Here is a 25,102-nt window from a genome sequence, read left to right as displayed (position 1 = left end):
ATTTAGGTGCAGAAATTACTAGCAGGTTCTTACCTTTTAAATTACCAGTAACATGATTATAAACATTCTTTTTTGGTGTGCCAGCAGAAAGTAAGAGGGCATAAGGAGTCTCTTACCAGCAATGTCTTCCTGATGAACCGTCCTAGAACAACACACACTTCTTTGTTCGCATTGGTATGTACAGGAAAAATTATTCAGGAAGAAGGACCTATACTAGGATGTAGACCTTTATTGTGCAGATACCCTGTACTTCAGTAAAAGTGATCTGACCCTATAATTTTTATTAATAACTGCCTTTCACAGGATAATGATGGTCATAAAATAACTCTTCTTGTAGTTTTCCCTTCATTAACATCCACACTAAATGATGCAAGAGTGCCTAAAGTTAACTACAGAGAATTAAGAATTGTTTATTTCCATTTGGCTTCAGTGACTGAAATAATGTTTCGTTCTTGCCTCTAGTATCCAGCAAGCAAGTTCTCTGAAAAATCATCTCTCTACCCCAGCACAAATGAGCAATTAAGATGAAATAAACCAAGAATAAATGATACAAATCTGACCGTCCTCTGCACACGTGCGTCCCTCTCCCAGGGGCTGTTCCCTGGTGTAAGGCAGAGCTCCCAGCTTCTGCCCAGGCCATGGGCCTGACTCGCAGCCATGCTGGCTGAAGCAGAAGGTCAGATCCGAAGCCACAAGGATTAAACAGTAAGGTTTGTGCAGCCATGCCTATGGGTAGTTGGGCAGGAGCTGTTAGCAAGAAAGAAGAGTGGATGGGCTTGGCCAGCAGTCAATCTTATGCATTTCTGAATCAACTGGGCGCTCTCCCGTGCCGACTCAGGGATCACAATACCTGTGGTGGGCATGGGAGGGGAAGGCATCTTCATGCAGTTCTGCTTCCAGGCCTGGTCATACAGCCTCCTTTGTGGACAACTCCCAGAACCTAGAGAGAGCTAGGAAGAGCTCTCTTGAAAGAGCTGCTAGCTCTTGGTGATCATGCTCTGGCTTGGATTTCCAAAGTAATATCTCTCTGGAACCTCCATTTTGTTCCCAGGAGAAGCATCCATCTACCACTCCCCTCAGCTGCTAAATTAACAAAGGACTGACTACAGATAGGCTTATTTGTTCTGTAATGGGAATCCTTTTTTTACCAGCAACTGTTTTCAAGGAGCCCTGTATGTATGCTTGTAGATTCATGCTCCTGTATTTTGTTTTCTGTCAAACAAGACTCTAAATTTATGACTATGATCTGTGTGTGTGTCTCACTGGGAATTTGGACATTAGCAGTCCCAAATGTGTAGGCATCGTTTGTGCTAATTTCGCCAAATCAGTTTCATTTTTGCACTGAGTACACTTGAGTGTACATGTGGTTCTTAGTTGCATGTAAAAGCCCTGCATGTACCACTACAGTGTTTCCTGCTTAAAAACTAGGAGTCACATTTAGATTTACATTACATTTAGAAATTTCTCTAAGCAGGACAGGGAGGTATTCAGTGTTTTTAAGCCACACCTTCCTAAGTTTCACGTAGTCTGTCAGTTTTCTCCTGGGCAATATTTTTACTTAGATCATTGTAAAATTGTTTTGCACTCATCATTGGCTGCCTTGCACGTGAAGAATTTTTGGAATCCTAAAGCTTAGTTCCTCATGGTTTGAGAGATTTGGGTATTAATTCCAAATGGCATCTCACAAAGGGCCAAATTCCATCCAGGGATAAATGACTGCTCATCCACTCCAACTTTAATGGGATCTGCTCTGCTCAGCAGAGGACAGGATTTTATAAAAGGCTCTTATTTGATTCTGCACCCATTTGCAAAAGTAAATACTCTATACTCCTCTTGAAGCATTATTGAAACAGCAAACGATGTTAACCACTGCAAAGAGGACAAGGGTACTGAAAAAGAACTTGAGTTAATATTTTTACTGATAACAAAGCCTTTTTCGAATTAGTACACAGAAATCTTATCTCATGAATAAAAGGTGCTATGCTTTGTAGTAGCCTGTGAGTGAGAAAAACAGTTTTTTGAGAACAAAGCCTTTTTAAAAAATAATGTACTTCCTACAGGTTCTTATAAAGAAAGTAGTGTAATACAAACAAGGTAATTGCTAAGATATTGATACGCTGGCTGCAAAAAGAAAAAAATCCTATGCCTTTCTAGAACTACATTTGCAAACTCTAAGAATCTGTTCATCTTTCAGCCTTCTTGACGGCTGAAATAGTTGCTCAACTGGTTCAAAAAGTTCAAAGACATCTGAATAATTCTTTCAGGCCTTGTGCCAAAAATTGCTTCAACATCTTGCAGAGATGATTTAGTTCTGAAAATATGCATACAACTAGACAATAGTGAACCTGCAAGATATCCTCTCCGAAGTTCTGGGCTAGAGACCTAAAGCAACAAAATCTGTTGCTTTCTCCCCTGCCTTTCTTTTCAGGATGTAGCTTATTTTTCTTGCCTGTGATTTCCACTAAATATGCCATTGCAAAAACACCACTTCCTCTTCTGTATACAAACATCTAAGAATATTACACTAGAGAAATATGGTGTATAGTAACAACCAAGAGGGAATAAGGAAGTAATTTATTTTTTATTCAGTGTGTGGGATAAAATTCATGCTTCACTTTGAATTAAGTGCCAAGCATCAGAAAGGAACTGCCCTAAACACAGATACCTTAAAACTCTAATGAATTGTTACCATTTTTTTTTTTTTTTTAATCTTTAAACTTGAAAGGACCATCTGCATTCTTTAGGGCAGAAAACTCATTATTTCTTCCTCCTCCCCTGGTAATTCTTGCATAATTACCTGACTAAGCTTTAAAGGTTAAAAAATATAGCTCTACAGCCAAGCATCATAAAACTGCTTTCAATCTGCTTGGAATCGCAAAGCAATACCTTTTCTATGATTATTATTTTTAAAAGTAAATAGGATTACTGTTCGTCTGTGATAAGCACATACAACTTGCACAAACTTAACCCCACGACCAGCTGCTTTCGAGAAAAAGCTGTTTTCCATGCCTGTCCTCTGCGAGGAAATGCTTGGGGCAGGAGCGACACTTAGAGGAGGGGAGATGACACACTCTGTCAGCATTTTTTAAAATTAGGTTTGGCTATATATATATATATACTTTTTTTTTTTTTTCATTTTCTTGTCGATGCTGAGCCAAGGGTATGGTGAGTGCCCCTATTTGGATTTCAGTGAGCCCCCAGCATCACTTTAAAACAAGGCTTACTGAGTTTGGCTCCAGTTCCTGCTGCTAACATCTCCTTAACAGATTTTAGACAAGAGTGCTGTTTCCTCAATTACTCTTCCTCTGGGGAAGCTTGGCCTCCCAGCACACATCAGATCCAGATTTCCTCCTAGCTGCCTCACATTCTTGATTCAGAGACGTTATCCGGCACCTGGAGAGGATTTCCTTCCGGGATGCAACTGCTCACTTCGGTCTCATTCCCACGTCTTCACCCCGAAACTCCAGAGTCACTGAACCTAACTCTTTCCTATATGTCTTTTCAGTTTAACAAAATACAGCCAATTTCTCTCAGGTCTCCTTTCAAATACTCTTAGCCCTGTGACCCTTAACGTTTTTCCTTTTCTCCAGCAAGGGGGAGTAAGCTCACTCCCAGGTGAGGCTGAGCTCCACCTCCTTGAAGATCCAACTCTCTCTCCAAAATACTCTACAATAAACAGGGTAGAAACTATTGCTCGGATTGATTTGAAACATTTAAAGATGTGCCAGGGGTCTGTGTTCTGCAGGTGAAGTCTGATCACCTTTAGAGACAACTGGAGCAAACACTCGGTTGTACTTGTGTGGGGAAAAGGAACGATGACCAGTCGCAATGCTGCATGAATAGCAATATTCTGGAGAGAGTCGTAAGCATGCAGGAATGCAGGAACAGCCATACAGGTGGCTCAGGTAACATAGAGGTGAGATTTTCTGACATATTGCTCTTGAAGCCCTCTTCCCCCCCCACCCCCACCCCCCCCCGAAGTAGTGAAATCTCTCAAAGAAACTTACTCTTCCCAACACAACTCTATAGATAAGGAGGGTCAGTCACTGGGTTATGAAAAAAAACAATCCCTACTATTTCTGAAAACAGCTTTCTCAAACAGCCTCAGTACAACTTCAAAAATGCCAACAACATTTTTGATTGTAAAATTCTTCTGAACAAAACCAGAAAGCATAGCAGTAAACCATTGTTTATTATTCTGATTTTGTTTCACTGGAAATGCTTTTCTCTCTTTTCTACCCAGTGCCAGATAAAAGTCTGATAAATAAATGAAAGCAGTAGTGCAGCCTTGTGTCCTGTGATATGACCTGGTACATACACAGCAATGAACATCTTTCTCGGGCCACTTGTACATACTCCCTTACAAACACTGGCTTGCAGACTATAGAGAGTTTATAGGGTTTTGAAGGAGGTTCATTAGATCATACTAAATGGTGTTCTCAATTAAAAGGCTAAAAGTATTGTGTCTTGAAGTGTTAACATCTAACCGCTTTATCTTGATCTGAACGGTCAAGGCACATGCATTTACTTGGAGTAATTTTTAGGAGTTTCTGAACCATGGTGAATACATGGCAATTTTGAAATCGCAAGTAATTATATCTTCAGGGAATAATTTTCTGCTTTTGTCCATTTAAACTAATTTCCCCATAAAAATAAAATATTTAAAATCTATTCCTCACATCAAGTCATTTTACAGAGATGGTTTAGCAGTGTTATCAGTTACAGTTCACAGCTGGGAGGCTTAAGATTCCCTGGACAAAACTGGCAGCTCCCAAAAGCTCCAGAAAGGCCAAAGAAGTATTGTGTACCATTCTGTATGCAGTTCTGGGCCCTGCAGTTTAAGAAGGATGTGAAGGTCCTTGAATGCAGCCAGAGGAGGGCAACAAAGCTGGTGGAAGGGCTGGAAGGCATGTCCTGTGAGGAGCAGCTGAGGACCTTGGGCTTGTCTACTTGGAGAGAAGGTGGCTGAGGGGTGACCTCATTGCTCTCTACAGCTTCCTGAGGAGGAGAAGTGGAGAAGGAGGTGCTGATCTCTTCTCCTGGGATCCAGCAACAGGATACGTGGGAATGCTTCAAAGCTGCTGCAGGGGAGGTTTAGACTGGACGTTAGGAACCATTGCTTTCCCGAGAGGGTGGTCAAACACTGAAACAGGCTTCCTAGAGAGGTGGTCGATGCTCCACGCCTGTCAGTCTTTAAGAGGCGTTTGGACAATGCCCTTAATAAGAGGCTTTAAGTTTTGGTCAGCTGTGGAGTAGTCAGGCAGTTGGACAAGATGATCATATTAAGTCTCTTCCAACTGGAACTATTCTATTCTATTTCCCACTTTTTTAAGGGCTTGCTGGAGGAGCCTATTGATTCTACTCTTAGAAATTTCTTGAGCAGGGACTATGTTTTCTTAGATATCAGCAGAGTGATAAATTACATGAACAACCTCTTCCATACCTGTTTTAATCTCGTCTGTTTAACTCCTCACATAATTGTTAAGGTGAACTCAGAATTACTTTAAAGCTTGTTTTGTCTACACACTCCTCTATTCTCTAGGTGATTGCTGTACAGAGAAAATTGCAGCAGACCTATGTCTTCCTTTCGCATATGAAATCATTTCTCTCCTAAGGATTCACACGCCTGGGAGCTGCTGGAAAAAAGTAAACAAAGCTGCAGCAGGGAGGAAGGAAGGGAGGGAGGAAAGAAAATGGTTTGCCAAGAGGCCAGGCTACTTGGCATGCTGCTTATCCCGTATATGCTTTTGTATCTATCTACAGGAAACTCACGGGGGCGGTAACACTGCCAGAGAGAGCTGCTGAGCACAGAAAATTCTTGAGAGTGGAGGCAGACTGCCAAGGCACAAAGAGTAATGCAAGAAAAAATCATCTCTTTGATTACCTACTATAAAAGGTAGGGAATCCTAAAGCCATGTCTTTTGCTGCTTGCTTGGCACCCTCTTCTTTTCATTCAATCATTCTGAAAAGTGCAAAGGCAATTATAGTTTTACAGCTGTAGTGCTCAGGTATTCATCTGCTGTATACTTTTGGCTAAACTGGGAGCATACAAGCCTGCAAATGCATCAGAAATTGAAGGAACCCAAGAATATCTTCAGCTCATAACCCTCAGAGGAAAGAGTCTGAGATGTTAAATTGTGATACCAGGTACTGTCAGACAATTTCTGTGGGAATTTTCACACAAGTGTACTCAGTATTCTCTTACTCCCAGTTATAAGTATTTTGACAAAAGAGTAGTTATAATTAATCCTTAAAAAAAAAGGAACATGACAGTACTATTCTCCTTCCACACGTACAAATTCTGATTTCTTTAGACATAGTCATCCCAAACTGAAAACACTAAAATAGAGCACTATACAATCAATAAGTCATTGCAAAATGACAACACGATCACATAAGAAGTTCAGTTTACCTCCAAAGATTTTGTTAAAATTAGCAAATGATTTTACTGAAGCATCAGTCTTTTGAGAAGTACTGTAGATGTTCTTGCATAGAAACTAATCTTGAATGCCTTTCATTGTGGAAAATCTGGATAATGTAAGAAATTAACCAGTTTGCAGAAAATACCTCAGAGGAGTAACATTAAAAATCAAAAGGAAATAAAAACAACAACAGAACATGTTACATGTTTTCAGAGCAGGGAAATAGACTCATTAGTAGCATTAGTAGCAATGATGCATTAGCTCATTTTTATTGCCTTCTGTAGAAAAGAAGATTGTATCAACCATAGATTTTTATCCACTGTGACAGAAGTTCTGCAGGGAGAAACAAGGTGCAAGATATATTCTACATATTCTCCTAAGTAAATATAAATGCAACTTTTCTAGATTTGAGACCATTTAAGGAAAAATAACAGTATTTGGAGATCAGTATTTCTATGTACACAAAAATAAATGGATAGTAATTATGTAGAAATCTTCAAAGCCCTTCTCAGTTGTTTCCATGGCAATTTTGTATTTCTATTGATAAGTTCCTACAGATTTGAAACCAGCTTTTGTCCATTGGATTTAATAGAGTTAGACCACTACAAAACAGAATATGAAGATAGGGTAACTTGGAATAAAACACATTTTTCAAGAGAGTAACCTAAAATAAAGCTTTAGCATACAATATTTTAAAAGACAATAATAAAGTATCCAGAGAAACATTACAATAAACAAACTTACTTGGATCACATAAGGCAAAAGTCAAACAGGTATCCAGGATATTAAAAACACTTTCTGGAAAACCTATGAAATACTCAAACCGTTGCAAAATTAAAGATTTTTTTCTTTAGATTTCCCACTTGCCAGCCTCCAGCTTGACAACTTGGTATGTACACAATGAGGTGTTTGCGATAGAATCACAAGACAAAATTGAATGACACCACTTCTTAGATGTATGCATCCTCTTTGGGCTGTCAGCTCTACAGGGAAGGCATTTGGATGGCTGGAACCAACTGCTGTGATTTGTGGAGATTAATTATTTTATACGTTCATTTACTTCAGCTTATTCTTCACTTAGATCTTCAGGACATTTTCCCTGATGACCTGTGAGAATTTTTCTGCATTTTTCTCCTTTTCTTTTAAAAGGTGTCAAGGACTGTAGATCAGAAATTCTTCCTTCAGAAAATCTTAGTTCACTGTAGTAGGCTTGGCAATAATTTATCCCTGCTACAGAGGAGTTAAAAGTGTTTATTTTCGTTTCAGTTAGGCAGAGAAATAGCAGTACTGCTTAAAAAAAAAAAAAAAAAAAAAGGCGGGTCACAGTAGTATCTCCAGAAGGACAAGAAAACAATGAATAGGGTCACTTCCAGCAGATGTGGGAGAAATAGAAGCAAGCCATCAGGACTTTACAAGGAGACAGCATAGGATTGGCCTGATACTTATCTCCCATACATCTACATCTACATCTATTCTGCTTTTCCACCAAAATCTTAGAATCATAGAATAGTTAAGGTCGGAAAAGACCCTTAAGATCATTGAGTCCAACTGTTAACCTAGCACTGCCAAGTCCACCATTAAACCATGTCCTCAAGCACACGTCTACCCATCTTTTAAATACCTCCAGGGATGGAGACTCAACCACTTCCCTGGGCAGCCTGTTCCAATGCTTGACCACCCATTCGGTGAAGAATTTTTTCCTAATATTCAACCTAAACTTCCCCTGGCACAGCTTGAGGCTGCTTCCTCTCATCCTATTGCTTGTTACTTGGCAGAAGAGACCAACCTCCACCTCACTACAACCACCTTTCAGGTAGTTGTACAGAGCAATAAGGTCTCCCCTCAGCCTCCTCTTCTCCAAACTAAACAACCCCAGCTCCCTCAGCCGCTCCTCATAAGAGCTGTGCTCTAGACCCTTCATCAGCTTCGTTGCCCTTCTATGGACATGCTCCAGCACATCGATGTCCATCTTGTAGTGAGGGGCCCAAAACTGAACACAGTAGTTGAGGTGCGGCCTCACCAGTGCCGAGTGACTCCAAAGTATTTTGGGTTCTCATATTCTTTACCAAGGACAGCAGGTCAATATTAAGGCAAGTTTTTTTAACTTTTCTCTATAAAGAAAACAGTCCACACAACAGTTTGGTGGAGTTTTGTATGCCATTTCAACATTACATACTATACTGTTCCAGCTTGTTTGTAAGAGGAAAGAGGAGGTCATGAGTTTTCTGCATGCATGAGCAATCACGGTTACCCAGTATCTAGAAACATAGGAATGCATGAGGATATCAGCAATTAACGTTTCCCAAGGCGTTTATTTTTTCTTGGAGGCTTTTCTTTCATCTTCATGGCAAAGTCTTTCTTCATGTTCCAAGAACAAACTGTCTTCCAGAGCCTCAGTATATATTTCAGCAAGTTCTGCATGATGAATAAAGACATTCCAGTGGTTGGAGGCTGTCAATGCAAACTCGTCAGTGGTAACTAAAGAACAAATAGAAAATAATTACTGTAAATAGCTTGACTATCATTTAAAAAAAAAAAACAAACCAACTGATAGAACAAATGAAAAATTCAGGGGGCAAATTAAAAAAGTGCAACTTCTGGGGAAAAATGAGAATACCTTTCAAAGGGATGTTGTTTTAAACAAGAATGCTGATATACTGAATCACAAATGAGCTTTGAAGGGAAAAAAAAATTCTTTCTGGGGTGAAGTTTTCAAGATAAGAAAGATTCTGCTGCATTTATTTAATGATACAAAAATGTTGGTTTACTTTTTTTTTTTTTAAAATAACTGAAAAATGAATCTCTCTGCTCAAGCAAAAAAGAAACAATTGACCTAAAAGGTAGTATCTAGAATACCTGTGTGTGGAGCCTCCTGTTATAACTCCAGATACGTATTTCCGTTTTCATCAGTATTTAGGTCTGTATATTTGTGATTTGAGGAATGTGTTTGGCTGGGCCATATTAAATCTATCACAGTTGGGTGTTCCTTCCTCCTTCCACGTCTCTGAAAAAGTGGCATCTATCAGGGTTGCAGATACGGAGATGAGAAAGCTTCAAATATGTCCTTTCTAAATATTGGGAAGTTTTGTTCTGCAAGAATTTCCAAGGGCCTGGCTGGCCATGAATGAGACAGATAGGATGCAGTAGGTGCAAATTATCAAGAGGCCACAGTTGCTGCAAAGGTTGCCACTGTGTAACACGCTCTCCAGCTGCCTGCTGAAGCCAAGAGGTGGTCCTAGGAAATTGCAATCGTCGTCTCTGCCAGGTTCCTGAATCCCATGAACAAACTATGATGCAAAGGCTCCAAGACTGGATATTCCCAGGATCACTGAAGTACCACAGTAGTTCAGACACAGACTTGTATCTTTGACATGCTGCTGACCAGTAAGAATTAGAAACAGGAGTGGGGTACCAAGTAAGCCCATCTTCACTGGAGCCATGAACACAATTCTCTGTACACTGAAATAAACTGAACTTTAAAAAAGCGCCTCTGGCAGACTTTTCTGTGTCAAAACAGCAGCAGCAGCACATGAGGGTTGTCATAGCAAAGTTTTATAACAGATTGAAATAAAACACCTTTTGAAAAACTCATAATTTTCTTTATTACCCAGTCTACCCCTCCACACCTTTACTCTGACAAAGCACAAGGAGTTCAACTTCTCTGTAACAGTGATTGTCATAATTAATGTAGTCATCTCCTTTTCATTCACTTCTCCCATTACCTTTATACCTTGTTATTGCGGTTTTCCTCTTCCTCTCCCTCTTTGGCCCCTCATAGATCTTTCAGAAACCACACAGTCCTACAGAATGAGTAACCCTGCATGTGCCAGCTATCTGTCTCTAACTGTTTCTCATAACATATAAAAGGAGTCACGGTCACACATTTTTTTTTTTTTAAATTATGATAAAAACAGACTAAGATTTAGACATGTTTTAGACAGTGATAAGCTCCAGGATAAAATGTCCTACTAGCACTATGAATATGGTACAGAGAGAATAGCAAAACATTGCTGTCTGGCTTGATCTTTGGAACTTGATTCAATATGAGTTGCTGCAGGTACCCAGCAGCACCTTGGGGAGTATGGGACAACTATTAAGCTGCGTGCAATACAAAACCACTTTCTGATCTCACTATCACTACCTTTCAATTCAAATTATTCTTTATATCTTCTTTCCAAGGCGTCACAGTAAGCACTAGGTCATTCCATGCTTGCTTGAGAATTTTGGCAAAGAGCATTTAGTAAGCCTGCAGGACATAAAAACATCTTAATGAGATCATCTGCTTGGAAGGGGAAGAAGAATCTGTAATATTGTAATTAAAGTGATGCCGTCATGATCCACTATAAAACTGAATCATTAATAAATTAATTTTTCCTGTGATACCAAAAAGCATTGTTTTCTTACTTGAATTTGGGGTATACGGAAGAAAAACATCTTTGGTTACAAACAAGCTTTCTGTTTTCAAACCAGAGCACATTTCCCACATTTTCACTGTCTGCTTCAGGCATGACAGAGATGGCTTATTACACTGTTATAGCTTAAGGGATGGAGGGTGATATTTGTCCCAGCAATATGCAGTCTACATTTGCAGTAAAGATGATGCCTCAATCACATCTGCCCATTAGAGAAACGTAAGAACACAAAACCCAACCCTTGTATTTGCATTTTGGTCTGTAAAACATCAACTACTAAAATCTCAACACCAGGGCATTATGTTCCCAGACAAAACACAGCCCATGCAAGCCAGCTGAGTCGCAAGCCATAGTCGACTAACAAGCACAACAGAGCTGCTATCTCTGCAAGTATCATCTCAGGACAGACTAGACAAGTTGAACATGTGGGAGTTCAGAGAGAAAACCTCTAGCCTTACCCATGCTACTCTTGCAGTAATTTTGAAAGAAAATGAAGAGAGAGTAGTGAAAAGCTGTTTGATGAGGAAGATGAACGTGACCACCACTGTATCCCTCTCAACACCTTCCAGCAAGCTCAGTCACATACAGAGAGAAGAGCCAGACCTACAGCAACACACAGGAATGTCACAGCCTGTTCTTTCTCACCCTTGCACATCTGCATCAGTCCTGCTGGAAACTGTGGTGACTGCAGCACCAGACTCCAAAGCCCTGGGCTCCTCAGCTCCAGCACTGCCCACGCTCAACTCAAGGCTTGGTGACACAAGCCTCAAACTCTGTCACACATGGACTCACGATGCGGCCAGTGCCGGGCTGCCACCACCCCCCCCCTCCCCAGCACAAGCAGCTGCATCCCACAGAAGAGGGCAGGGGCCTGTGCCAGACTGCGGAGAGGGGAGGATCAGCTCCGCGACCCCACTAACAAACCAAAGTTCAACTGCAGTCGCTACAGTGCCACACAAAAACTGGTGCTGCCTGGTGCAATCTTTTTGATACCAAAAGTAAAGAAAAAGAAATTGCTGGTGTAATAGGAATGAAGACTAGTTGCTCATGGTTTTGAACAGGCTTCCTTTTGAAAGGACTGTGTTGAAAGCCGAAGAAAATAGAAAACAGAGAAAACAGAAGGTAAGCAAAGGCCAGTTAGACACCGGAAGGAAGGAAGGGACACTCTGTATCATCTTCCTTTTGTTAAAGAGAAGACTTTACACATTGTTTCAGCACCCCTTACCTGGGAAATCAACATAAAAAATACTAACATTTAAAAAATACAGTGCTCATTAGCAGAAAATTACATAACAATAAGAAATTGCTTAAACCACCATTAAAATTTTCTGATTCTATCCAGAAAATTGTTATGACATTCCCAAGCAGCTCCCAAAACTAGGATGAAACTATTAGTACAAATAGTACTAATAGTACAATAGTACAAAATAGTGCAAAATTCTGTTTCCCTTACATGCGTTACCAGTTTAGTACTCTGACCATCACAGGTTTGTTAGGAAAGTTAATGAACAAATCAAAACTTTTTGTTATTTCAGCAAGTTTAACTACTACCAGCAAAGGCATGCTTCACATCTGATGAATAACTTCTTAACAATAGGGAGCTCTGGCACATGAAGAGAAAAATGCAGAAAAGTCAAAACTCTAAATTTAGTAAAGCATATAATGGAATGTGCTGTATGTTAAGAACTCTCTTCAAATGTTGTAGTCCTTTAAATACCAGCTCTTGACAGTACTGGATTGTTCAATATTATAACTTCATTATGTGTTTTAGTGATATGCTTTGCTTCTGAAATCCAAGGACTCCAAGTGAACAAAATTTATGTGCAGAAGTTTGTTGTTGCGTTTGAAAGTGAATTCATTCATTAATACTTCAGAAATATTTTATACTGGAAAAATAGTGTCTGGTCACAAAAACACAACTTATTAGTGATAAAGCATTTTAGACATCATACATATCAGTGTCACACGTTCTTCAGTTATATTAAAAACAACATTCAACATAGAAGTTGTCTTCAACTGAACTTACAAACTACACAACAGTCTTCTGCATCAAGTAAAAAAATCATTTTTTGCATACTATTAATTTCTTAAGAGTCGGCATAGAAAAACGTCAGAACTTCTGCAATCGCACATTTCTTTATCCTACCGCACTCATGAGAGGAAGCCTGGAAACAAGAACTGCAAGGTAAAGGGTTTATACCAGCATGAAGAGTCTACAGACCCTCGTGGGGAACACAGTTTAGTAAAATCTCACTAGTGAGAAAGCATTCAGTTATATTTGTTTTCAAACAAAAAGATCTGTATAAGTCGTGTGTGTGTCTAATCATGGAAAAAGTCTAAACAGAACAGGCAGGAAGCTCAAGCCACTATTGTAATACAAAGGATTAAACTGTTGCAGAAATTTAAAACATACATTGCTCAACAGTGCTTATTTACAAGGTTGTTATTCAAAGGTCATTCACTATTAAAATTAAGTTTATTTCACAAACCAATCTGCTTTTACAGGTCTTAATCCTATAAACACTGCTATTCTTGTCAACACACTGCCATATTAAGAACACACATTCTTTTATGTCAAGACTAACTTTATACTATTTTTTCTGTGCCATCGTAATGAGGAGCATTGCTCACTTGATGATTTCTTTAGCTTCAGCAAATTAAATATGATGTATTTCCTTAAAACATAGCCTTAATTCCTAAACCTAACACATGGCTAAAAAAAGTTCCTAAGGAACCAACATGGTAACGCAGAGCTGTTATCTAGAAAAATGTTAAGTTTTTGAGGACTCAGCAAACAAACAGGACAATTAACATCTTTCATGCTGTTAAATTTAGCTAAGAATTATGTCATGTTCTTCAGCATCAAATATTTCCCATGTTTCTGCAGCTTATGAAAACAAGAAGCCATGGGATTATAAGAAAGGCTCATTTAATATGTTTTATAGAGACTTTGTTATCAAGAACATTGGGAACTAGAAGATCTCCAAATCGTGAGGATTATCAATTTCAATAATATCTTCAGGTTCCATCTTTGCTTCTTGATGCCCCTCCTGTAGATCATCCAGGGAAGCCAGAGCCTCATTTGTATCGCTAGCAAAAGTCTCACGAGATGCATCATCATATTCTTGCAGGTTAAGCCCTTTAATGGCTTTTTTCATCTTCTTTCCTAGAACTTGTATTCTCCTCTTCTTAGCAGCTTTTTTGTTTTCATACTCCTTTTGGTTTTCCAGATAAAATATTTCCTTGAAAGAAAACAAAAAAAAAAGTTTGGCATATGCATTTTACTAGTGTTTCCTAAAGAAAACATGAAGAAATATTTTTTTTTTTATTATTACAAATATTGTTCAATAATATCTAACTAAGATACACGTTATTGATGATAGAAGTATGAGGATAGACTGCACTTACGGAAAATGCCCCATACATAATTTTATTACATAATTTCTCAGCAATCTCAAAGTGTATGTAAGTATCACTAAGTTTTCATTTCAAGTTTGCTGATGATACAAAACCGGGAGGAATGCGTGGTACACCAGAGGGTCGTGCTGCCATACAGAGGGACCTGTAGAGAAAATACGACCAAACGTTCTACAACAACTTGAGAGAACTTTCCTCCACAACTGCAATCTGAGCCCAGGTCTCATGACCTTTACTGTCAAACATTTGTGAACCTCATTAACATCTACTCTACTACAAAACAAGACTGTTGTGAGTTTCCTCTGTATTTCAAGGGGGTGAATATCATGTAGCAGAGCTAAATGCTGCTACATGCCTTTCTTTCCCTGCTTATTTTTTAAAAGACAAAAATTGCATACAGAAAACATTAACGCTTTTTTTCTCCCCAAAAGCTGGAAGTCAAGTGCTAAGGATATGCAAATCTGTGAGAGTTGTACACATGACAGCCTCCGTGATGACAGGATTACACATACTTTTCCCACAGGTTTGTATGACAAATGATGCCTCATACCATCAATCAATTTTGCTGAGTGAAAACTGTTGCCTCATTAAACACTTGCCGGTATCAGCAAGAGAAGAATGAGACACACAATTACAAGGCATGGAAGAGGGGTAGATAAGCAATTTTTTTTCTTTTGTAATGGGGTAAAGTGATCAAACTTGCAATTTTTTGTGACCACTGTAAGTTATGAAAGGTTGGTTTGGTTTTTTTTTTAGAAAAAACATAAAACAGACAATCATGGTTTATGTTGATTTGTTTCTCAATTCCCAATACCAGAAGCTGGAATGGTTTACAGAGTGAGCTGTAGCCATCTACAAGCAAAATAAATGAATCTTTCTTTAAACAAAAACTTTACTAAAGTGGCAAATACTATGAAAAAACCAAGTTGTTTTAATTGAATGAAGAAAATACCATCTCAGTCTATTTCATATGCTAAAAGGAAAGGCAATAATATTTACAAGCTGACAAAACTAATTTGGTGAGCACCACAGATGAGGCCAGTGAGCAATGCAGACTAGGTTCAGACCAGTATCTGATTTAATGGGAAATACTGCCCGGTGCTACAGCTGGAGCTATATAGGACAAAAATATTCTATTAAAAGAACACCATTCAATCCATGCACGATGATGCAGAGCTCCAAAGGGAGAAATACAATTGCAGATAACATTGCTGTAAGGTATATACAAATTAAGGAAAATACAATGTTTATCTCTTCAGACTCTACAGTCACATGATCCTCAACAGGTTTTTGCGACTGGCAATATGGAAAAGGTGTTCTCTCTGCCTAGTGTGAATGGCAATTAATCAATTTTTTTCCTGTGTCTTTTTTTTTATTATATTTTGAACGTGAAAAGCTAGTTTCTTTGGAATATAAACTTGCTAGAAGTAATGAGAGAGATTCAGTCATAACGTTTCTAGTAGAAAAAAAACAAAATTTACTTTGGACAATCATTTGCAGTCTTGACAATTTTACCTTGATTTGTTCTTCTTTGATGCTAGGTGTGTTCTTCAGCAGGTTTAAATAAACGCCCCCTGGTGTTCTTCTCCTAGTGCCGTTCTTAATAGGGAAGGAGTAAATTAGTAATAGCAAGCTTAATACATAAGTGTTGATATAAAAATAGCATCTAAGACAATGCTTTGTATTGAGAGAAAATAAAAATAATTGAGTTCTGCTGTGTTAGGTATTACATAAAAACAACCCTGGCTATGTTTTATTTGTGACTGAACTAGTCATAAGAAGGTCAACAACAAGCTTGCTACATTTGGACAGGTAAACTATGAGGTTACAAACAATTTGCTTTAGAACATAATACCAAACTGTTCAACTACATACTAAATCTGATTTTGGTAGTGAAGAAACAAAACGCAAATAGCATTCTAACTACTTTCAGAACTATCTGCAATAATGTATGTACTAGGTTAAATATTCAGAATATTCCTAACACATAAGCCCAGTAAGATGTCAAAAATGAATTTCATAAAATTATGTACATCTCTTTTTTTTTAACTGTGCTCAGCAATTCTACAATGTATCCGCACATCTGCAGGATCTTCCATTTCTGCGTAAGGCATATGAACACAACATGTACTTTGAAATTTCTCCCCATAACACATTAGTTCCATGCTTCAACAGTTTTCAGTGTAACAGCAGGGGTGCGATATCTCATACTGAAGCATGAATGGACTCACTTTGAAACCTCTGCAAATTATAAGCACTAATTATCATACTATTATTCAACTACCATTGATAGTATATAAAGTTGATCTGTTACTCCAGTGCTCTGATATTCTATTAAATGTGATACTACTTTTCTGCTAAATAACAAAGTAAAATACAAAAGTTCTAAGAACAGAGAAGGTAAATTTTTGAGTATGTTCTTGAAACAGCAGACACCACATACTTTTATCATCCTATCAGCACAAAATCCCCACCAAGAAAAACAGTCTGATCTGCCTTTCAAATGGCGTACTCTGATCTGCAGCCAAAGGAACCTGTGCTCCCAGGAGTTGTGTGCTTTCATCTCCTTGGTAAATACTTGTTAATAAGTACTTTAATCCTTCGAGACAATAGACTGCTTCTAAGACAAGTTGCTAGCTGAAAAGTTATTGTTTTTTGCGGGGGGGGGGGGGGGAAAGAAGGAGGCAGCAGTGGTGTTTTTTTTTCCTTTGGGCTGGGTATTTTTTTGCCCCCAACCCCTTTTTTTCCCCCCCTTGTCTCTGCTTCCAATGATAGAACTTAAGAGGTGTAAATTATAAACAGATGTCTGAAAGTACTTACTAGTTTCCTCCCACTTTTTTTTTTCTCTGAACTTTTGCACTGAGGCTCATTATTTAATAAAAACCAAAACATACTGAGAAATTCATAACCTAACCATTACGTACAGGATTTTTACGATGATTTGTAACAGAAATCAGTTCTCAGCTTTGCTCTACTGATACACAAGCCAATGGTTCTCTAATAAAGCTAACAGATTCCCTTTTGAAAGTTACTCTTCAAATGCGACATTAGAAACGCTCACTACTGAGTATGTTGATCTCTGATGGCATGCTGATTAACCTAGTAGATAGGTCAGCGCTGTCAAACATCCACCTGACTTACTGAAGCAACGTGCCAGAGGCTTCACCTGGATCCTAACATTGCAAGCTTTTATTCAAGCTTCAGAATCCTTCACTCTTAAGTCTGCCAGTGAAAGACCCCCAGGGGAGGCAGAGTAGCAGATACAATGTTATCACTGCAAATCAGATACTAATGTAGTACAAAAAGTTGGGCAATTTCCAGGTCCATTCCTCTCACTGTTTACTCAAATCCTGCTGGAAGGTTATACTAGTATTTATTTATTATATGATAAACTTTCATGGCAAGGGAAGGCCGTGAAACTCTGGGAGAACCTGTCCAACGTGAAAGCTATGCAACAACACTACGTAAATATTCTACAAGTAAAAAGTTGTGCGTGTCCCGCAAACCCACAATATCACATTGTTCTTACCACTATGAACAGTCCACCATTTTGTTCCACTTCAGCTGTTTCCATAAGCAGTTCCATAGCTTTTCTTTTCCCAATTATTTTCACTACTCGGGCGATTAAATCTTTCTTTGGCTCACAAAGCCTTAGAGGAGGGGGGGAAAAAAAAAAAAAGAAGACACATTCATTGTCAGTATAATTTCTCAAGTAAAACTGACCATGGAACTTCCATAATGAATAATTCATGTGCTAAAATTAAAGACTCTATACATTTAAATATGTTTCAATGGCTTCTTGAATCAGGTCTCAAAATACTGAGCTTCTGAGGGACAGTTTTCTCTAAAGCATGCATTTTTAAAATCTGTTTTAATGAAAATGCATTGAGTGATTATTTTTCTTCTATTGATGTGTGAAAGCTTAAACCGAATATGAAACTGTATAAATCTCTGAAATTAAAGCATAAAAGTCGGCTGTGCATTTCACAGTTAAAATGACAGCACCTTTTACAGTTAAATCAACAATTAACTGGAGACAACAGTAAGTGTAAAAGCTCCCCTGTATCATGTGCCATTCAGACAAACCGACATAATGAAAAAGAAATCGGGATGTTGCCTGATCTATGACAACCTATAAAATGCAAACAAGACAAAAATACTGCAATATTACTGAGTTAAATTGTATTCTTTAGCTAGCAACAAGGTCCTCACACAGAAATTTTCATTCTCAGTCTGCATGAAGGGAGAGGCTTACATAGCACCAATTCACTGTGCCAAAGTACATACTCTCACTGGAAAACATTGTAAGCCCACAAATCACTACTACTTGGCCAGAGCAAGAGTTCATATGCTCAATTCTCATTTTTTAATGACAAAGCTTCTCATGAAGCACAGTCCTAGGCACTAGAGCTCAGTGGTTTTACACTTTGGGAACCAACAGACCACCACCATCATTACCTCAATTTCTTGAAGACCACTGTCTAGCCTAATTGCTCCAAGTGACATTACTGTGCTGTAAAGTCGCATATGTTACAGCGACTACATAATAGAAGGTGTCTGACCACAGGCATGAGCCATGATTTAGAACAACCAACTTCAACTGTATGACTGAAGTCACCTGAAATTAAATGTTCAAACACCCATTTTAGTGACAATTGTCCTAATCATGAAAAGGATTACCCAACCCACTTGACTTTACATGTTGTGTTTAATCTCACTGAGTTCAATGAATGATAAGGCATCAGAAGGTAAATGCTTTCTTAAATATTTACAGGATTGAGTTCTAAATTGTGAATTATTGGAAGAGACGGAAATGTTTCTCAAAGATGCAGAGAACTTGAAGATAACCAGGATTCCTTACAGAGCTGCTTCAATAGACCTTCTGTTAGGAGCAGGGGCAGCTTCAGCAGCCAAACCCCCACCTAGTGTTCATTCTGGCCCTGCACAATCCTCCTGTACCTCCTGTGTACTTCAACAAGCAGCTGTGCACTGCAACAGGAACTGGATCAGGTAAAGGGCAAAAAATGGCACAAGATGGTCAGAAAAACTCTTTGATTTCAGTTCACTGTGTGAGCCAGCACAACAAAAGGTTATGAATCCAGGCAGAGATGGCACAGCACAGATCAAACAACACTGCTGTGACGTGTATAACCACAACCCTACTGATGCAGTTCAGCACCACTACTACTATAAACGATTAGAAAAAGAGGTTTCTGCCCTATTTTAATCAAGCTCAATATAACAAAGGAAAGTTTATTACAAGAAACATGCTCAAAGTTTTCAAATTTAAAAATGAGCAGCTACCAAGAACTGATAACAGCATTAATAATTGCCTAGTTGCTGTATCTCAGCATATGGCAATAGTAAGTTTCACGTGTAAGAAATCAACGACGATCAATAAACCCAGGTTTTATTTAAATGTCAAGTGAACAAGTGGTAAATCTTGTAACGCTCGTTCCCTATTTAACACCACTTTTTTCCCTTTCATCACGGAAAAAAGACTGTGTCAGTTTCAGTCAATCTAAGTAAGAATGACTGCAGTCACGTGCCCTCCCTCACACCACCCGTCCAGCGCTGCCAGTGCCAGCTCAAAGGAAATGGTGCAGCAAGTTGGTTCGGGAAACAAATCTGTCTGCAAACTAACTCTTCAAAAAAAGCAACACGCTTTTGGACAGATAAGTTTTCTGACTCAGCTCAGTGTGCAATAACTAAATGGCAGGACCGTGAAAAGAACTGGATGGTACTAAGTGTGCATATGGCTGGAACTTGGTAACCCCAACACTGGCTTCCATAAATTAGCACAGAACTACAGCTCCGTTTCACAACACAGAAAGGGGCAAGGCTTGATTTCAGTGCTGGTGTCTAACCTTGGCGCAGCCCTTGGTTACAACAGCAGCAAAACATTTTCTTCAGACAAGCATGTTCTGTGTAAAGAATACGTGTATTTCAGAAGCTGTGTTCTCCAAAACACTACACAGTCCAAGCTACCTACAGTTTCAAAGATTTACAACTTAGCGAGATTTTCATGGTGACCACAGGTGTTCATTGGTGTCCAACTCCAAATACGCATCTTTACTCACAGGGTATTTCCTAAAAAAGCCACTACTAAATTCGTGTGTTGTGGTTTAAGCCCAGCCAGCAACTAAGCACCACACAGTCGCTCACTCAGTCTCCCCACAACTCGGGGGGGGGGGGAGAGAATCAGAAGGGTAAAAGTGAGAGAACTTAGGGGTTGAGGTCAAGACAGTTTAATAGGTAAAGCAAAAGCCATGCACGCAAGCAAAGCAAAACAAGGAACTCATTTACTGCTTCCCACTGGCAGGCAGGTGTCCAGCCATCTCCAGGAAAGCAGGCTTCCATCATGCGTAATGTTTACTTGGCAAGACAAATGTCGTAACTCCAAATGACCCCTCCTTCCTTCTGCTTCCCCCAGCTGTGCCCCCTCCCAACTTCTTGTGCACCCCCAGCCCACTGGTGTGAGAGGCAGAAAGGCCTTGATTCCGTGTAAGCACTGCTCCGTCTAAGCACTGCTCAGCAGTAACTAACACATTCCTGTGTTATCAACACTCTTTTAGCACAAATCCAAAACATAGCCCCATACTAGCCACTCTGAAGAAAATTATCTTTACCCCAGCCAAAACCAGCACACTGTGTCATGAGAAACAATATTTTTCCTTGCCATTGTTCTTAAATAACAAACCTTTGCAGTGGATCTTAAAAAAAAAAAAAAAAAATCGACAGTATTACTGTATGCTTCTACAAGATACCAGCCATAATGCTGCATTTTAGTCCCACGATTTTGGAAATACACACAAGGCACTCACGCTTTTTGTAACGTGGTATGACATCTTACATATTTAGCAGTAAGAAAGCTTTTTTCCCCCCCTCTTCTCTTCCATCAACAGCTTACCAATACTTAAGGAAGTGAAGACAGACTGTTATTAAACTCACCGATAAGCAATTTCATCTGCCACTTTTTCATCTGAATCTTCTTCTGTTATCTCATACCTTCCTTTATATTTCATTTCTTGTCTTTCACCCAGTCTATCTTTTACAGGCCGCTTCCGTTTGAGAAAGCCTTGCCCATTTTCTGCTTCTGCTGGCACTGTTTTCTTGTCATCATGCATGTATTCATCCAGTTCTTTATCTAAAGTCTCTGCCTCCTTCTGCTGAGCCTCCTTCATCAGCTTTTTAGCCAATAAATAATTGTAAGTCTCAGACTGCCTGCTTCTGTCAATACTACCATCCATGCCTAGAATCCCAAGTTCAGTAGCCACCGCATCCTGATTCTGCTCCTGAAGCACCACACCCCAAATGTTGTTGACCTTCTTGCCACCTAGAGCAGTTTGGTTTTGGTGGCTCTGGCTAAGCGGAAAAGGCTCAGATTTAGCAGGAGGGAAGCTGAAACACTTCTGTCGTTTTCTTTTCCACAGACAGCTGTCATCATCAGATTCAGAAAAGCTCTCGTCACTTGAATCCACACTTTTGGTTGTTCGATAAGGAACACTCGGTGCACATGATGAAATGCTGCTCTGGAATGGTCTGCCTGAATCATTACCATCATGTGATTTCTGAAATGAAAAAGCACATGTCCGTTCATTTAGTTACTCTTGGAGATTAAAAGAACTATCAACTCACACCAAAGATTTGATTAGCTAGTAAACTTAATTCTGACTGGTGACTGACTGGCCAGTTCTCTAGGAGCATCTTTTGGACTGCCGCTGACAGGAGCATTCTATGAAACTTCTGCATTTTGAATGCTCGTATATGAAAGACGGCATGGCTGCTATAGAAAACATGTATCAGGAGTCACTAACCTACTTAATGTAATCTTTGTTGAATGAAATTAAAATTATCGGAAAATAATTTTATAAATAAAAAAAAAATTTATAAACAAAAGACTGGAAAAGCTATTAAAAGTCCCAAATCGGACAAAGACACAACACGCACAGCAGTTCTAACAAAGAATAAACACATAAACCATCACAGCAACTTAGCAGAAGGTTTTTTAACATTAAAAAATTAATATTATCTCCGGAGTCTGAAAGGAGTCAAGACTAGTGATCTGCAACCACAGTAGTGTTCCCAGAGACTCAAGTGAGACGAAAAAATGACCAAAAAACACAAAACCAAACCCACAAAAGTGGGATGCTGCTCAAACCTTGAGAAGTTAAGTGTGTATTATGAGTCTCTTTCAATCGGGACAGCATATGACCAGCTGGGGACAGTAGTACCGTACAGAAAAACTGGGGGTTTTCTTCCTCGAAGCCAACAAGACACCACAGACTCACTATGGCTTATCAATTAGGACAAAAAATGCTAAAGGTTTCAACATACTTTACAAAAGAAGTGCCACTGCTATAAAGATATATTCAAGGAATGCTGTTTCCCCATACACCAGACAGGTGAACTAAAATACGAAAGCCAAACCCGCTCAAATACGCATAACCTGCGAAAGCACCACGCTTAACTCAACTCAGAATTCTTCCTCCCAATTGCTGGAAATTTTTGGCCACGTTGTCTGTGCTAATCTGCAGTAAGCGTTTTCCTTACTCTCAATTCCAGTTTGCCCTAACTGGTTTCCTATCATAAAGCTACAGGCTATCCTGTGATCTTTAAAAATAAGACCTCTTCCCGCAGTTTCAGGGGAAATAAAAACTCTTCCTTTAATCTTACGGCTTTCACCAACATGATGGCATCGCTTCTCTTCCTCTCATCAGCAAACAGAAAGCACAAGTCTCCAACTTAATTTATCACGTTATGAGATACAAACCTTTCATTTAAAGTGTATTCCATAACGCAGAACACTAACAACTCCAGAAACTAACGGAAGAAAACAAAAACCCGTATACATACGGTGTCATACACTGATTCATCTCGCTTTGAAATCTTTCCCTGCCTGCACACCACGACAAATTCCTCATAAACTCCCTAACACGAAAACGACGTGAGACACCTGGCAGTAACTAACATCTCTTCAGCAACTCACGGATGCAGAAGAGTTGGACAGTCAGGGGAAGGCGGGAACCGCCGCTCACTGCTCTCACGCGCTTTCACAGCGGCTCGTTTCCATCGTTCTCGAAGCGACCGGCGGTGCCGGGGCGCACTCGCCTTTCCTCACCCGACCCAGTGCCCAGCCACGACAAGAGCTCCCCCGCCCCGCGGCAGCACGCGGTTTTCCCAAAGGAACGGGCGCCGGGGGAACGAGCCGGCTCCCGGGCCCAGGGCACGGGGAAGGCGGCGGCCACCCCTGGGGAACCCCCCCTGATCCAGCCGCCCGGGCGCTACCGGGGCCCCCCCTCCCGCAAGCGCCGAGCACCGCCCCGGCTCGGCCGCCCCCGGGACCGTCCAGCGCCTCCCGCCCTCCGGCCGGCAGCGGGCCACCACGGGCGGCGGCGGCGGCGGCGGCGGCGGCGGCGGCAGGGGCCCTGCGGCTGCGTTCTCCCGGCTGGGCCTCCCGCGGCCCGCCGCCAGGGGTGGCGCGGCTGCGGCTGGAGCCCGGGCCCCGCCGCCTGCCCCCTCCCCTTCCCCACCTGCTGCGGCTCCCCGGGGGAGCCGACGCCGGGCATGTCGGAGTCCGAGTCGGAGAGCTCGCCGTCCTCCACGTCGCCCTCCATCCTCCGCGCCTCCAGCGCCATCTCGCCGCCGCGGCGCCGGGGGCGGAGGGAGGAGCGACGGGCGGGCGCAGCCGCGGCGCGCGGCGACCCCCCTCTCACCAATAGGGAAAGCGGGCGCCCGTGACGGAGGGCGCGGTGCGTCTCGGGAGCGCCGGCCAGCGGGCGGCAAGGGAAGGGAAGGGGAGGGGAGGGGAGGGGAGGGAAGTGCGTTGCGCCCGGCCGCCATCTTGTCGGCGGCGGGGAGGGAGGCGGCGAGGCGGCGGCGTTTCGCGCCGCCCTCCCGGCGCGTCGTCGTGTCGCTGCAGCTGTGGAAACGGCCGGTGCTGCGCAAAGAAAGAAGTTGAGATGAAAATCCGCCCCGGTCGGCTTTACCGCGGGCTCGGGGTGGCTGGCAGGGCCGTGCGCGTCCGTCGCCTCGGTGGCCGCGGGGGCCGCCCAGCGCCGTGGGCGCCGGCCGCGGCGTGCAGCTCCTCGACACAAGGGGCGATAACAAGCTGTTGTATTAGCGAGTTAGTAAGACGCGCCGTTTTGATCTCTACAGCAGATTCTTGAGGTATTTCTTACCAAATCGTGAAAGAAAAGCAGTTCTTGCTTACGCAGCTGCGTGGACAAGCGTCTGTTCCCTGCTAGTCAGCGGGGACTAAGTGACCTCCCGGGGTCCATTTCAGCCTAAATTACTGTATGCTCCTATGTGTTAATTTACATACGGCTCAAGCTGTCATCTGTGCACCAGAAAGCTAAAATGTCACTGTGCAAGGGTGTACGTATGCCTCTATAACAAGCACGGAGTATTAGGTTGATGAAGGGATTAATAATCTGAAGTGGAGCTATTCTTATTAATTGCAACAGTCCAATCCAGTTCAAACCAGGCAGGCAAACTTAAACCTGTGAAAGGCCTCCCATGCCTGCCATGCGCCGCTGAAAAAAATAATAGACTGATCAGGATAAAGCACAAGATAGAAAAGTCGTGCCATAATTTCTAGGGCTGTTAGGAACCTGTGTTAAACAGCTAAAAGAATTGTGATCATGGAGTTTAAGCTCTCTCCTTCCTTCTTGTGAGTAATGACGCAGACGTGGTGGTATTTGGTGACACAAGACTAAAAGTGGAGATGGGAGTGACAAAAGTGATGAACGAATATACGCATATACCAAATATACTGCACATACCGAATATACCAAATGTCCAGTATCCTCAGGTGGTATAAACGGATGTAGATTAGATAATTTCATCTGA

At 40.9% G+C, this 25,102-nt stretch overlaps 1 protein-coding gene across 2 annotated transcripts; it reads right to left on the bottom strand.

Moving 5' to 3' along the window:
- Window positions 1-11,879: 11,879 nt before the first annotated feature.
- PHAX (phosphorylated adaptor for RNA export) lies at window positions 11,880-24,039 on the bottom strand. 2 transcript variants are annotated; one of them, XM_087741962.1, is made up of 5 exons: window positions 23,785-24,038; window positions 21,203-21,822; window positions 17,781-17,901; window positions 15,767-15,850; window positions 11,880-14,076 (listed from the first exon to the last, which is right to left on the bottom strand). In XM_087741962.1, exons 1-5 carry the CDS (start codon window positions 23,887-23,889, stop codon window positions 13,807-13,809), a joined length of 1,200 nt encoding a protein of 399 aa, XP_087598088.1. In that variant the 5' UTR covers window positions 23,890-24,038; the 3' UTR covers window positions 11,880-13,806. The 2 variants fall into 2 exon arrangements, with proteins under 2 accessions (XP_087598088.1, XP_087598089.1); XM_087741963.1 differs by having other exon boundaries at window positions 13,904-14,076; window positions 15,733-15,850; window positions 23,785-24,039.
- Between the last annotated feature and the right edge of the window lie 1,063 nt (window positions 24,040-25,102).

Source organism: Nipponia nippon, unplaced genomic scaffold (assembly GCF_047370975.1).
Source record: "Nipponia nippon isolate SJK-2023a ecotype South Korea unplaced genomic scaffold, ASM4737097v1 scaffold_8, whole genome shotgun sequence".
Classification (NCBI taxonomy): Eukaryota; Metazoa; Chordata; class Aves; order Pelecaniformes; family Threskiornithidae; genus Nipponia; species Nipponia nippon.
This window is presented reverse-complemented; position numbering and strand designations above follow the sequence as displayed.